General features: G+C 43.3%; 1 protein-coding gene across 2 annotated transcripts; it reads right to left on the minus strand.

Annotated features, from left to right (window-relative positions):
• Positions 1-272: 272 nt before the first annotated feature.
• On the minus strand, positions 273-13,290 carry sfxn3 (sideroflexin 3). Of its 2 annotated transcripts, none has more exons than XM_062520476.1 (11): positions 13,231-13,290; positions 11,548-11,725; positions 10,432-10,602; positions 9,360-9,458; positions 8,509-8,584; positions 6,417-6,502; positions 4,599-4,726; positions 4,168-4,217; positions 3,754-3,803; positions 3,570-3,617; positions 273-3,391 (listed from the first exon to the last, which is right to left on the minus strand). In XM_062520476.1, the coding sequence occupies exons 2-11, from the start codon at positions 11,709-11,711 to the stop codon at positions 3,295-3,297; spliced, it is 969 nt and encodes a 322-aa protein (XP_062376460.1). In that variant the 5' UTR covers positions 11,712-11,725; positions 13,231-13,290; the 3' UTR covers positions 273-3,294. The 2 variants fall into 2 exon arrangements, with proteins under 2 accessions (XP_062376460.1, XP_062376459.1); XM_062520475.1 differs by having other exon boundaries at positions 13,130-13,266.
• Between the last annotated feature and the right edge of the window lie 2,004 nt (positions 13,291-15,294).

The raw sequence follows: 15,294 nt of genomic DNA on the forward strand, positions 1-15,294 counted from the left end.
AGGGTGCTAGCTGTACTAATCCTTTACAGCTGTTAGAAGTGCATCGCAGGGTAACATTTTGCTGGTGGTTATGTGTTTTGTGTTCATCTATAAACTTCTGTAGTATTCAAAGTGTTTCGATAAATTAATAGTTTTATGTTTGCGTGGTATGCGTGCAACCATGTTAGTTTTTCTCTATATGCTACAATTATAGACATGACAGGAATTCTAGAGGGAGTAGGAGATTTGTTCAGGTCTACATGACTTACCTGGGGGGAAAAAACAAACAAATAAATTGGTATAATATACTTTATTATTTCATTGTTCAGGGTAAATACATCTCATGAAGATGTAACATGTCTTCCAAATGAATACAAAATGCAAACGAACAAAACACATGAATGAATGAATGAATGAATGAGCACCCTTAAGTGACTGACGTGTGAGTGGTGTTGTGCTGACATTCATGTGCGCGAGTACTTTAATCCTGTCTTATGCAGCTTAATGCATTAACAGCCACACCTGACTTAAAGCTGGAGCAACTCTCACTCAAAGACACATTGTGCTTACGTAGTTTGTCACTGCTATACGTTTTGTCATTGGTTACACATACATTATCTTTGGCTGGGCCTCTTGAACTGTAAAATGCACAGAAACTCAAAGCCTCAGGACTCTATACTTGAACATTCAATATATACTGTATATTCAACATACTTCTGAAAGGCGGATTTTGTTCTAAAATGCCAGATGTCAGTTCACATGAAAAACAGCAAATGAAAAACAAATCGGTGAGTGTGACACAAGTGCAACAAGATGAGTTATAAAGATATATATCGATATAGCATGTTAAACACCACTCTTAAAATACATTATAGAACATGAAAGATATTGCATTACTTTTTTGAACAAGATAGCAGCCTTCTCATGTACTGCAGTTTGTCTACTTGTAGTAGGTCATGGTCTTAGTGCAAGACTTCATTCAGGGACAAGAAGACCCCTCCACCGCGGCCTTTGAAATGACAACTGATTTCCTCAAATAGAAGATGGTGACACACGGTAGTAGCTGGACATTGTAGGTTACTTATCTGCCCATCGATTTAACCTTGTGGATCACATTTCCATCATCTCGCACAGATACGTGGTCTACAAGCCAGAGCCTGTCTATCGCCTGATTATAACAGCAGGCCACACAAACCGGAAGAAGATGATGTGTATATTTGTGCATAACATATCAACCAACAACAGTTTGCACAAATGGGCCAGCTAGTGCCCTTTTTAAATTATCAATCATAGGTCTTCTTTGCATAATAGTTCCACCAGTTTCAGTTCATAAAAAGAAAAAACAGCCAACACAGCATTTTAAACGTACAGAAGAGCTTCTAGGAGTGCACTGGTTTAGGCCCAAACAAATCCACAGACAATCCCTCATCACAATATTAAAGCACTAACACATACAAAGCACACACTGCACACATAAGTAAATCTATAAAGGATGTTTAGGATGGTTGTGCTTCTGACGCCACCTAATGGATACAACAGGTAGTGCATTACATTTTTCTTCAACAGTACAACACAAGAATAGAGCACTACGTTTCAGAAAACTATTTTCCTTACCAAGTACAAAGACAGATTTTGGATTAAAGTGAAGCTAAGAAGCTAATAAAAAAAAACAATGATTATAGTCGATGATCTGACAATTAAATAGCCACGGTCATAAAAGCACATCATATAACCACTGCACACAGTTTGATCTGTTTGGCTGGCGGTCAACGGCTGCTTAACCCTGCACGTCTCAACATCTCTTGATTAAACAAACACAAACTAGTCCTACTATTAATATACTATTAATATACTATTAACATCTGCTAGCAACAGTGCTATTGCCTGTGTCAGTGCGCTGAAGAGAAACTGCTAGCAGACCATGTGACGCGGTTCTGCTAATGCAAACTCTACAATGACGAAGCGTGTAAATGAGTCAAGTCAAGTGTTAACAGAGAGGTGCATTCAGTGGGTGTGGGGAAAGGGAGAATACATATAAGTCCCACAAAGTACGAAATTACTTGAGTAAAACATATAGCCACCATAAATATTCAGTAACCACACACCACAATCATTAGATGGTCAAGTCAAGACATTCTCTGTCAGACACACTTACTATACATCAAAAATTCAACCATTAATGTTTACAGCCAAGGGGACACTAAGGGTCCCAGGGGCTAACCAATTTAGTTGGTCAGGGGCTGACCTGAGGACGCTGGTGGGTTCTTGCCAACTTGTAACAGATGTGGGTGTACTTGCTAAAGAGAGGGACTCGTGCTCACCAACACACACCCAACAGAGGCAAGAGACGCCGAGAGCGAAAAGAAACAGGTGGGCTTGTACAGACATTTAGAACCTGCTACTGAGTGTGTGTGAAGGACATGGAGTTTAAGAGCACTTCTGTGAGCACAGGACAGAGCATGCTCTGTGTGTGTGTGTGTGTGTGTGTGTGTGAGTGAGCGAGAGCGAACGAGCGAGCGAGCGAAAAAGTTATAACCTGTAAGTTGAAAGTTCATACTTCTTGAAAAGTAAAAAATATGTGTAACAGAAGTAGGGGACCAGATGACGCAGTGGTAATGATCTGCATCACCAAGAATAGGATTGACCAAGCACTGTGAAACACAAAAAGAAGCAACTCAAAAAAAGCATAAATACGAGTTAAATAAATAGACATGAAAAGAAAACAGCAAAACTCAAGACAAAAATAAATACATAAAGCAAGCAAGCAAAGCTCAGTTGCAAAAGGATAAATCGTTATAAGCAATATGTCAATATCCACCTTTCCCCATCCTACGACCACAACACACCCACTCACTCATTCCAAATCTAAGAGATGGGTAGCACAAAATCGCACCAATGTTTGATCCCACTCATCATCTCTGTATCCATAAAGCTATATTCACACACACACACACACACACACACACACACACACACACACACACACACACACACACACACACACACACACACACACACACACACACACACACACACACACACACACACACACACACACACACACACACACACACACACACACACACTGTGTCAGACCTAATGACATCCTTCCAGCATAGTTCAGGGCATTTTTCTTCTTTGTATGGAGATGAGGATCAGAGGAGTTAACTTAACACTGAAGTACAAAATATCAAAGTATGAACACATTTGTATGGGACCCTTCGAGTCATCTGCTGAGGGAGGGGGAGGGGGGGTTGTACCCTCTGATTGGGGTGCTCTATGGAGTGAGGTGGAGGGTGAGGTGGTGGGGGGTGTCTACAGGCCCTTGTTGAAGTAGACGGTAGAGATGTGGGGGCTGCTGCTTCGTAATCGCTCCTGAACGTCCGGCTCTAGGCTGCTCACACTCATGGAGCTGCAGAAGAAGCAAGCAAACACACACAGGTCAGATACACAGCACTTGAACACAGATACACATTGTTCAAACAAATAAATGCACCCCACACACCTCTTGACACACATTCAGACACACTGATCAAACCAACTACTGTATACAATCAAATTGTGCTACCGACACATTCAGATTTACATACCTCTTCTGGGGGAATAGTGCACAGCACAGAGGAGTAGCAAACACCAAACTGTGGGGAAAAACAAGAAATACAGAAGTGTTTTTCATCATCACCATCATCACTATCACCGATAGCGTCAAGCTAAATATGGAGAGCTATGGACCATCATTTCTAGACCTCTGTGCATTCTATCTTATAAACTCACCAGAATCCCACCAAGCCAACCTGGACTGGAGCGTTGAGCACGGGGAAGCGCTGGGAACACAAACAGAAGAGATGAGAGATGCTGAGGAGACGGATGAACAGGATGAACAGTGTGGGAGAGCAAGTAAGGGTGCATTCACACTGGGTCTGCTTAACTGGACTGTCCCTTTAGGTCATAAACACTGGCTGCTTTTTACCAATATCGCTTGGCAACGTCGCAAAAACAGCAGTTTATTTCCTGGTTTTGAAACAGAGTTCCGGGTCCATTGAAACTAAGTGTGAAAGTGACCTAAGAGACACAAACCTGACCTTCCAGGCCTATTCGATTAGTTCTATTGCTGATCATGTAAGGCTTTTGCCATGGTATTGATTCATGTGGAATTAAGTAATAATGTGCATGTGTGTCTTCGAATACCTTCATGAAGGCTTTCTTCTCCAGTGCATTCATAATAACAGGAGGGATAGCTGTGAGAGAGAGAGAGAGAGAGAGAGAGAATATGACAGCAAAAACCAGAGAGCAACCCATCAGTCACCTTCACCATGTTAATAAACTCCCCCTTTATTAGACTTTCTTCATCCCATGACGTCAAGCAGCAGAGTTGGTTTCCCCTCTACAACCCCATATCATGGTTGAGCTTCAATCCATGGAGCTGCCCAAGTCTCCCGCCCTGTGCCCCACTTATACAATCGTCTGTGATAAAACTGCATCCTTAAAATACCTCTGACACAAGCGCCACACTGAAAAGCCTGGTGTAGGCCAGCTCCTTATACATCAATAACAGCCCAGCCCACACTGGAGGCCAACTGAGGGCACTGCCCGGGCACGGCACAGGGCGGCATGCTCACCCATGGCTGGCACGGCCATGCCAATCCGGGACACCACCACCTGCACAATGGCCTGCTGGGCCGCCTTGGTGGACTCGCCCAGGCGTTTGCCCTCCTCGTCGGTGATGGGGATGCCGTACTTCAGCTCCCTGTGGGAACACAACATGTCAGATACACCTCATGGCCCATGCCATCCCACCAGCACTGTTCTACTGTTCGCCTCTAGAGTGCCCTTCAATATTATTGCATAAAAGGCCAGGCAAGGCAAGGCGAGTTTATCTAAAACAGGGGTCTCAAACTCAAATGAGCTGGGGGCCACTGTAACCAACATCAACTGGTTGGGGGGCCGCATAGGTTGAAAACAGTAAAATGTAAACCAACAACAGTAAACTATGGCTAGGCCTACTAGGCTACTAACGCAAAGCTTTTGTATAATGAAGTAGCCTGGTCAAATCAGTGCCTGTCACAAGTGACTTTGTAGTTTTTCAGCTGTCCGTACTATCATCTCAATTACCACTGGCACCTCCATTTATGTTGGGCAGAGGGTCGAAGCATGGTAGCCGCTTAGAAAACACTGTCGTTCACTCAAAAGACGCACCTTCACAGACGCACCCAGATCAGCTGTCAATTACGATCGATCATAATCTCCAAAAGGCAGACATACTTCAGAATCAAATATGTGAATAACAGACCCAAGACCTCATCAAACGTGATTTTTTGTTTCAACATTTGATGTATTTCTGCTTCAGTTTGTGCAAAACTATGGCCTGCATGCATCGCTTCCGCGTCATTACAAACCGCACGTCTCCTGCGTGTAGTTTGTAATGAGGGGGCTAGTTCGTGAAAACGTTGCTTGAATCGAAACACTTGATGTCTAGCAGGTGGAGTCTAGGCTACAAATGAGATTTGTCACCGTACCTCCCGTCTGTTTTAACTCGTGTCGTTTATCGCATAAAAAATACCCTCAAGAGGCGACTAGCCTACATTATTATTTTGACAGAAAGTTGCGGGCTGGAACATGTTGCAAGTAAACAATTGCTAATTCGCGTTGTTGTCACGAGCCTGAGCTATGGTAGCGCAGCCATAGAGCCCGGCCCACGATTGTTACAAAATATAAAATGCCCAGATGCATCTGCGCGGGCCGCACTAACATTAAGCTTCGACTTCAGGTCGGGGGCCGCAAAATATCGTCTCACGGGCCGCAATTGGCCCGCGGGCCGCGAGTTTGAGACCCCTGAAAAATATACGTATTTCATACATAAGGGTAATCCAATGTGCATTACATAAACAAAAGCAATGAATAATAGTAAATAAAGAACATGAAAGAGCAATACTACTCTACTACTCTTTATGACACTATACATTATCCTCTCCTCTCTAGGACTGCTACTCTACCATCCAACAAAAATAGCTGGACAACTAAACGGTCATCTAAATATTGCCTTGAGATGACCAGATGTAGGCAGATGACTGCCTACATATTCTTCCACACTATCATTTTAGCGTTTTGATCATTTGCACGATCATCATTACTACCACTACCATTATTGTGTTAAATTACTGACTGCATGACATGAGGGAGACACGAGTGATCTTCACAGAGGCTGTGTGTGGAGGAGTGACTATAGTGCGTTCATGCAGCTGGGAAATGGGAAGGTTCCCACTTCCAAAGTGAGAGCATTCACTATGCTGAATGATGTCAAAACATTCTCTCCGAAAGCTCTAAAACCTCCACTTCAAACTGGGAAGTTCCCAGTTCAGGTGTGATGTAGACAGAATTCTCCCACTTCCCAGTTGCTTATGAACACACCATTCGGGGGCATCTTTGCGATGACTCACCTCTGCCTCATGAAGGGGATGTTGATGCAGTTGGCCGCGGCGACAGCAGCAAAGGGCACAAAGCGGCTCATGATGGCAGGCAGGTGCTGAAGAGAGGAGAAGAGCGATGAGCGTTCAAACCTACAAGGCACTCAAGTCAACAGCAATCATGTCAACGGCAATCAATCAGGGTCTGGCCAGATTAGCAGTGACAGATCACTTAGCCATTTAGCAAGCCATTTACTGTAGCAAGCAAGTGCACTTGTGTAGTTCATTTTCAATGATTATTTACACTAATTTACACTATTTACACTCATTTTCCACTAATTTTCCTTGTTTACACAAATTTGAGTCACTGTGTAAGTCATATCGCCCATTTTCACAATTTTGCACATAGACATTTGCCAACTTAAAATAGCTATTTACACAGGGGACATTTGTATGACTATAGCTATTCCACAGTAACACGTAGTACAATCTATCAGTAGTTATAGGTTCCTGGGAATACAACCATGTGTGCTGTGTTCTGTTTGCAGAGCATTCATACAATTCCCAGGACTTGCTTTCATGCCTTTATGCCTTTACATCAACGTACATATTACACAAGCAGATGACTGTTGTCTGAAGCTGAAGTGCCATAAAAACAACTAGAAAAGCACTCCGAGAGCGCAGCTACCTCCGCCTGCATTGTTCTTCCTAGGTTGTCATACATTTGATCTCATCGAAATCCATCCATTACTTTTTGAGTTATCTTGCTAACAAACAGACAGACAGACAAACAAACAAACAAACAAGACAGACAGACAGACAGACGCCGATCCCCGATAAAAACATATACCTCCTTGGCGGAGGTAAATTATGTTCAAGAGATATGCAAGACCCATCTAAAGGCTAATGTGCATAGCAGGCCAGCCATCTGTGGGCAATACAACCTGCTCTTCTCATAGTGGCGGGTTAAAGCACACGACAAGCAAGCCATCAGGCCACTTGTGCTTAGAGTGACTTCACACTCCATTTACAGAGATATTGGCCTCATCAAAGAGCTTTGAGAGCAAAGACTGGTCTTAACCATCCAATGATTATTGTAGCCAATCGTATGCCTGACAGACTTTTACTGACAGATTGCTGTAGTAATATGGGACTTTGCCATGGGTGGCATAGCATAGCATGTGCATTGCATTTTGCACCCTATCAATGATGATGTGGCTATTGCACTCTCTCAGTGTCTATGCTTGGTGTCATTATCTATCTATTTATCTATTATTATGTTGTACATTGCACAGTCCTTGTCTTTGTATTGTTGACGTGTGTGGTCCATGGTACAGGTATTAGATTCCCCTTTGGGCATTAATATACTTCATCCATCCATCTACCCCTGAGAGTAGGACTGAACACCATAGGACGTGCATGGCACCAACATGGCCGGACAAGTACCATGCTGCCATTACATAAATCAACTGATGTGAAAAGAATTCCTCGAAAGCCAGTAACTGACCAGTGGATTCCTTCCACAACAAGTGGAGTTATGCTCATATGATACACAGCACAAATACTGCAAAATGCAACTTAAATGGCCACCATTTAACCTCCCTAGAACTCTATTTTGTAATTTGTGGACAAATAACAATTTTACCCGTTTTTTTTTTTGGCCAGACCGTTTGACTGTTGAGAGACTTGGGGCAGAGCGAGCAGATAAAACGGGGCCAAGAAAGAGATAGTGGGCAAAACAAGCCCAGCTGGTGGTTCACTAGACGTGTGCGCCAGTATGTGGGAGCGGTGCCCACATGAAAGAATGGCTCACAGAAGACACTCACAGCCCAGCCTTGTTATGACTGCATGTCTCGTGTCTGCTACAAGAAGGGTACTCTGTGGACCATGTGACACCTAGCAGAATGGTGTGGTTTGTGCCACGCTTCTCTGGATGAGTATATGCTTGAGGTACCTTAGGCTGTGCTTCATGCATCGTACATCTGTGTCTGTGTGTCTGTGTGTCTGTGTGTCTGTGTGTCTGTGTGTCTGTGTGTCTGTGTGTCTGTGTGTCTGTGTCTGTGTCTGTGTCTGTGTCTGTGTCTGTGTCTGTGTATTGTGTCTGTGTCTGTGTTTAAGGTCATACCTTAGCAAGAGACTTCAGGCCCAGTGCTGTGACGACTGCTCCAGTCGTGGCGCTGACATAAGCTGCGCCCAACTGACTGCAAAATGAACCAGAGACAGGGCACATGGTCAGATCCCACAGCACTCCACCCATTCTTCTCACAGGCTTCATAATTAGCCCACACATACTGCACATGGTTCCCCCAAGCTCTCCTGCAGTGCCTCTCTGGGCCCACCTAGCCAGCTAACAGGCAGAGCAACATTCCAGCCAATCACAAAACATGACAGCTCAGCAGCTTTGAAACAGATGATGCCATATCACACTGATCACTGGCACAGTGAGATGTTGATCTCAAGCAGGCTATACTCAATTGCCATGCATTCTCATTTTATACGTAAAATGCTATATTTTCATATTTTTCATCAATTTCATAAATATTCCCTGTAAATGTAATTTTTTCTTCTTTTTTTAAAATGTATCACAATACAACAGAACAGGCAAAATCATATTCACATCAGTCACTGGGAAATCAAATGGACTGATTTATGATCCGCTTTTCATGAACATAACTTCAGCTGAACCCTCCAACGACCCAACTGTTCAGATCTGAAGTCCAGAACATGCATTTTATGTCGCATCTACGGTCATCTGCAGGGATGTGGAGGAAGCCATCGCCAGCACCCGGGATGAGCGTGCAATGGCCCAGGTCAAAGGTCGTGCTGAGGTAGCAAGGAAACGTGCGTTTTTAGGCTATACCGCAACACACGATGGTAGAGGGCAGGAGTGAGAGCTGCAGCTCGGGACAGCGGCACAGAGAGGTAGAAGAGGAGGAGGAGGAGGAGGAAAGGAGGAAGAGACGCAAGTCGCCCTACTTCACTGTCAGGGGAGCGTCGCCACTGCGGTTGGTGTAGTTGACCACGGCGTTGAAGGACTGGTTGACCCACTGCCAGAAGATCACTGCTGGGGTTGTCCTGCAGAGAGAAGAGAGAGAAATATGGAGTGGGACAGAAAGAGTGGAGATGGACAGAAGACAGAGAAGTGAAGAGATAAAATGATTCAACAGGAAGGAAAGAGGGGAAAGAGAGTAAAACAGAAAATGTGTGGATTAAAACACCTCTCTGCATTTTTATCAAAACATGCAGCCCTGAAACCCATCTGTGCAAATCCCATGTACCACACAGCCTTTCAAGGGCAACAGCAAGGTCAAAGGTTCCTCATAAGACATCTTGATCAATACCATAGTCTCCAGTTACATTTCAGACCCAGACTAGTGTCTCTCTGATATGCTGTCCAAAACATGGCCATACATAGACTGAAAGGCAGCAGCGATGACCTATAGCGCGTGAGGCGGTCAGACCAATGGGCCGTGACCATCGTGCACCATTAGGCTTAAGAGGCTTCCTGTTGGTGAGTTTTCTGGTTTAACCTGCCATATGGCTTTTGACCTCACACAGTCAGGTCAACCAAGGGTGGGCACCAATAGTGGGGTGCAGGTGAGATGTGATCAGACCGCATGCAGGACAACATCTATGTGGGTATGTGATTGTTGTGGTTATTCTGTGAGTTTGTTTTTATCTATATCTTAAGGCTAATAAAGACACAAGGCATTTCATCTTTAGTAGTTTCTTACAGTTTAGTGCCTACAAATGCATACGAGGGTCTTTAAAGGGATATTCCGCCATTTTTGGAAATCATTGAATCGGATCTATGCTAGGCTGAAGCTAAAAGTTGTATCGCCAGACTCACAGAATGGCTGGATGAACCGGAACAAGGTAAATATCGATTGTTTTGCTCGAGGGGAGGTGGAAAATTAGCGTATTTCCAAAAATGGCGGAATATCCCTTTAAGTATTCTTCCTACACACTATTATTTACGCTAAAATCTTAATTCTAAACCCATGGGAGTTGTGATTAAAGGCTTTTCACCTGAATGAGAGATATTTACCTGTAGAAGGTGAGCATGCAGCCAGTGATGGTCATGTTCATGGGCACCTGGGCAGACATGCGTCCAACCAGAATCATCTTCTCGCCAGTATCGGGGTGGAAAGCCGAGTCGTAGACGTACTTGGCTCTCCAGAGCTCATCCTCTGTCAGTCCAGGTTTCACAATACCTTGTCTGCACGGACACACACACACACACACACACACACACACACTTGAAGTGGTCTTCCTGACAGATCTAAAGTCAATGGTCCATAAACACTGAGACAAATGCCAATGGCTCAAGGTTATTAAATTAATTAATACATGATATGTAAATTGATCAAGGTACATACAAAAAAACAGGACAAGCCTGTCTAACAAAATTTTCATAATTCCTATTCAATGCATTTCTTCATCCACTGCACTGCACAGCACTCATCACAAAATTGAAATGGAAAAAAGGAATTATGATACTATGCTTCCCTCTGTCGGGCTCTGTTATGGAGCAAAGAGTACAGGGAAACAGCTGTTCCCCTGTGGAGCTAATTAAAGTACCAGCTTCCAGCACATTCACAGCACAAGCTGGCATTCAAAATGATACGTTAACATTTAGAAAGAGTCATGAAGACTACTCTAATCATATTTTGAACATTTAACAATGACTATACAAATATAATGCAATCAATCCTAAAATCAATGTAGTCATCCCTATCCCATTCATCAACAGTAATTATATACAGTATATGGCCATCTATACAGCCCACCACAAACCCCAACAACAATGACTCACATTTTGTAAACACCCACCCTTTAAACAGCAGCACCCATTGGTAAAAATATGGCCCTCCCACATGCCAACCAATTGGCATCTCCCAATGTTGCCCTCAATTCATCACTGACCTCTAACTTCCCAGGGTAACATTACCCCATTTCTATCTTACTCATGGCTTTCCAAAGTAATCAGGTTATGTTCCTGTTTAATCTGGTACCCTGTTCCTGTTCCCTATAAAAACTTTAGTTTAGAAACCATCTTTCCATCAATTGCCAAGCTACATTAGTAGTTCTGCATAACCACATGTTCCTCTTTCAGCAGTGGCTCAGCTGCACACTAAACAAGTTTCTCTCGTCACAAACTGACCTGTAGTTCTCTATGGTGACGCGGGCATCCTCTAGAACGGGGCCGGACAGCAGCACGTTCCTGGGGTCCGTCACCATGAAGAAATGCTGGGCTCGGCCCATAAAGGTGCCCTGGTCCCAGCGGGGCTCCTTGATGTTGATATTGAGGGGTATATCTCCAGACATCTTCACCTTTGACCCTAAGCAGCAAAGAATTCCAGGTGTGAGCATTACAAATATCATATTCCATTTGGAACAGTTTTGAGTGGTATCATGTTGGAACACCACTTGGTGGTCATCCTTAATGTACCTGTCCCCAGCAGGGTGTTTTTTCATAGCTACTCATGAAATGAATGGAAGGAGTTAAATACTGGCAGAGGTAGATCATTTCATAGCGGAAATTACAAAAAGATAAATCCCCTTAGCTAAGCCTTCCTACAGAAATAGCTCTACACACGACCTTGTATGCAGGGGCTAACACTGTCACAGTAAGAAAAAGAGCGTGTGTTTGTTTCACTACTAGGTTTTGTAGGGGCAATAACTGACACCATGGGCTAAGCACAAAGAAAGACTGTAAAACAGCCTAGAACCTATTGGAAATGGTGCCTCCCATGTTTTTCACAATCCAGGCCACACTACTGACTTTCATGATTTTATTTCGAGAGAGAAAGTGCGGTGAACACGCATTCCAAAGTACTGAATCAAGGGGAAGGGATGACTCACTAACAGTGTAAAAAAAAAAAAAAAACTCGGCCCCTTCCCCGAAATCCCCTGTGACTTACAATGCATTTACCCTTGCGAAAAATGCAGTCGAGCCACGGCTACACTGAAGTGATAAAGCAAAGATGAAGGCTACTGAATAAACGTGAGAATACAAACCGCTGAGCAGCTACATTGAAAGCGGGCCAACGTGACTAAAACAGCCTGACAGATGGGGCATCACACGTCACGCAGCGAATTCATCTCACGAAAAACAATTTATGGCTGCCAGGTGATGGCGACCCTAAAGTCCAGGGAAAACGAATCACAAAACATTGTAGGACTAGCGAAAGTCCCGAATATACTACTGATCACGCTACATGTGACGCCTTTGACAACTAACGTTTACGTTATCCGTGTTCGTCGTGACTCGTGAGCTAGCCACCCAACATAAGCTAACGTAACGTAAACGTTACAGAAATGCTTATCCTACCAAGTACCAACACTAACGTGAGACCATAACATAACTAAAAGTGTCTTCCCTGCACAGCTTCGTTTGTTGGCCAGTTATAACGTTAACGTTAAATAGGTGGTCAGTCCAACGGTAGGTTTCCAAATCATCTGCAAAAAAGCAACTTTGTAGGCTAACGTTAACATGTTGTGCTAAGTTAGAACAGAGTTGAAGAGCCAGGCAAACCAAGGAGAAGAGTGAAAAACATTTTGCATACGTTTAAGATTCACAACTCATGGCAGTTTAACAGGGCAGATTCTATCAATAACATTGCTCTCACTGTCTGAATGCTAGCCGATCACCTAGCGAGCGATATGTCAAAGAAAAAAGAACTGAAAGTCTATGCGGAAGAACCAAATTTACGAGCACATGTCTTGAACACATCCGAACATACCTGTGTCTGACTATGATCCTCAAATCTGGCAAGATTTAAAACAGTGACCTCTGAGTTATATCTAACGCTGGTTAGCCAGTACACACATTCAGCATATCTACCTTGAATTCAGAGGGAGATAAGTCACCTACAACGACAGCACCGGCTACGCTCGACCGACGTAAAACCGTGAGATCACTAAAAAGTGTGTTCGGCGATTGGATGATTCGACAGGGTGTGGAAAGCAAGTTGGTTATGATTGGTTTGTCAACATATCTAAGTTCCTTCCTGTTTGTGTCCTCAGCCACTGGAAGCACGTTTGACAGGACCAGTCCAGGCTACATTTAGAGTTGTCTAGCATAACTGTTCAAACTGAATATTATAACCTTCACGAATTAGAGCAGGCAAATATCTTTATTTTGTTTTATTTTATTTTATAATGCACCTATCAGGGGTATTATGTCCCATCGTCCAGTATGGACATGTGTGGTTCACATATCAAACCTAACTACTGAGATTGTTAAACCACCATACAAAACAATCCAGATTTTAATATTTAGCAGAAATGCATTTGACTTCCATAGTTGAGAGGGCATTTGTTGTTTTGCCACTAGATGGCAGTAAATGCTCGCAAAAAGTAATGCACTTTGTCATGCTCTTTTGTTGTTGCATGTTAGGCAAGAAAGTAAATTCTACACGAGAAGATTGTCACATAGGCTATGGTATGGTCAGTGTGAAAGTTTGATGCATGGATGCAGAGCCTCTGGGGTTATAGTACTGATTAATAACAGTCTATCCTGTAATTACCACCAGAGAAAGTGGTCATGCCATTGAAGTGACCATGTCACTCACAGTTCTAAACTGGCCACCTGTGGTAGGCTAATCCAATCACAACTCCCGAGAGGCGGGATAAAGGAAGCCTATAGCCGTCATTCTCTCAGGTGAGGTCATTGTGCTCAACAAGAGATCAGGTAATGCCGATGCAACTTTTATTCAGCAGTTTAGTTGTATGTTAGGCAAATTGTTTTTGTGTAGGTAGGCCTAGGCTAACTCATTGTAGTATATCTGTTTCTTTTTTTAGTTAGGCCATGTTTAGGACACTGTAGGAATAGCTTATCCAACTTGTTAAGGCTTTGATGTTGACGGCAATTCTAACTGATGCATTATAGTGATGTATATAGTCTAATTATAATGGTAATTCTAATCGTCAGAAGTGTTCGGGGGACATTTGGAAAGATATGAGGATTGTTTATGTGCTAGATTGAAGTGCTTAGGGTGATCCCATTACAGAGATGGAGAGTGGAATTTAATTAAATCGAAAAGTGAAATTGATCTTTGAGAGAGAGAAGCCTACTTTGCCGCCTGCGCAGAACCTGTTGCTGTCCGAGGTCCTGGTTTAACCACGCATGGCGCACATTTTCCCTGGTCGTTGCCTTCAAGGAACTTACTTTTACAATTATTTCAACCCGAGCAACATGCCAAAAGTGAGTGTAAACTTTCTTAACAGTATAAGGTCATTTGACATTTTGCCTATTTATGGATAGAAATCGAAAGTAATCTAATCAACGTTATCCTATCTAATCTGCACTTCAGGAGTAACTGATCGTCTCATCGCTTTCCAAGAGGAATTTCATTCTTGCTTTTTGTGAAAGATTTCAGATTTTTCCTGAGGGAAATATATATATATAAAAAACAGCAATGAGTGACTCCTGCCTGTCAGATGGGGAACCTGCGGAGAAGGAACCCCTCACTGTCTTCCAGTTTGGGCAGCGTGGAGCCAAGCCAAGTGTGGAGCTTTATCCAAGTCAAGACATGGATAGTGGTCTTCCTCCACTCTAAATAATGTGCGATATTTAAGGATAGGTTCAAATAGGCATATCAGATCTTCCAGATCTTCCCTCTGCTTTGGATTATAACAGTTTTTTGGTCAAAGTTCTTTATTCATCTGGAAACAAGTGGATATTAGGCCTCTCTACAAAATAACAGTGCCATTACAATGAATTTGTCAGATATGCTTTGTGAACGAATGCAATCCTGGAATTACATCAATGGTGCACCCTCTACTATCATCAAATAATCACTTTCACTAGGAAGTGTGTTCTCTCCAAGCACCTTGACTGTCCAGCAAGTCTTGCAAGCCATCCACACCCCTGCTGCATTGCACCCTTCAACCCCTCAGTCCCTGC

Source organism: Sardina pilchardus, chromosome 18, assembly GCF_963854185.1.
Source record: "Sardina pilchardus chromosome 18, fSarPil1.1, whole genome shotgun sequence".
Lineage (NCBI taxonomy): Eukaryota > Metazoa > Chordata > Actinopteri > Clupeiformes > Clupeidae > Sardina > Sardina pilchardus.

Excerpts from the sequence above, each read along its gene's own strand:
- sfxn3 (XM_062520476.1), bottom strand. The coding sequence starts at position 11,711 with ATGTCTGGAGATATACCCCTCAATATCAACATCAAGGAGCCCCGCTGG. Across the intron at positions 8,585-9,359 it reads GACGCTCCCCTGACAGTGAA|TCAGTTGGGCGCAGCTTATG; the intron begins GTAGGGCGACTT and ends TTCATTTTGCAG. Across the intron at positions 4,727-6,416 it reads ATCCCCTTCATGAGGCAGAG|GGAGCTGAAGTACGGCATCC; the intron begins GTGAGTCATCGC and ends GTGTTCCCACAG.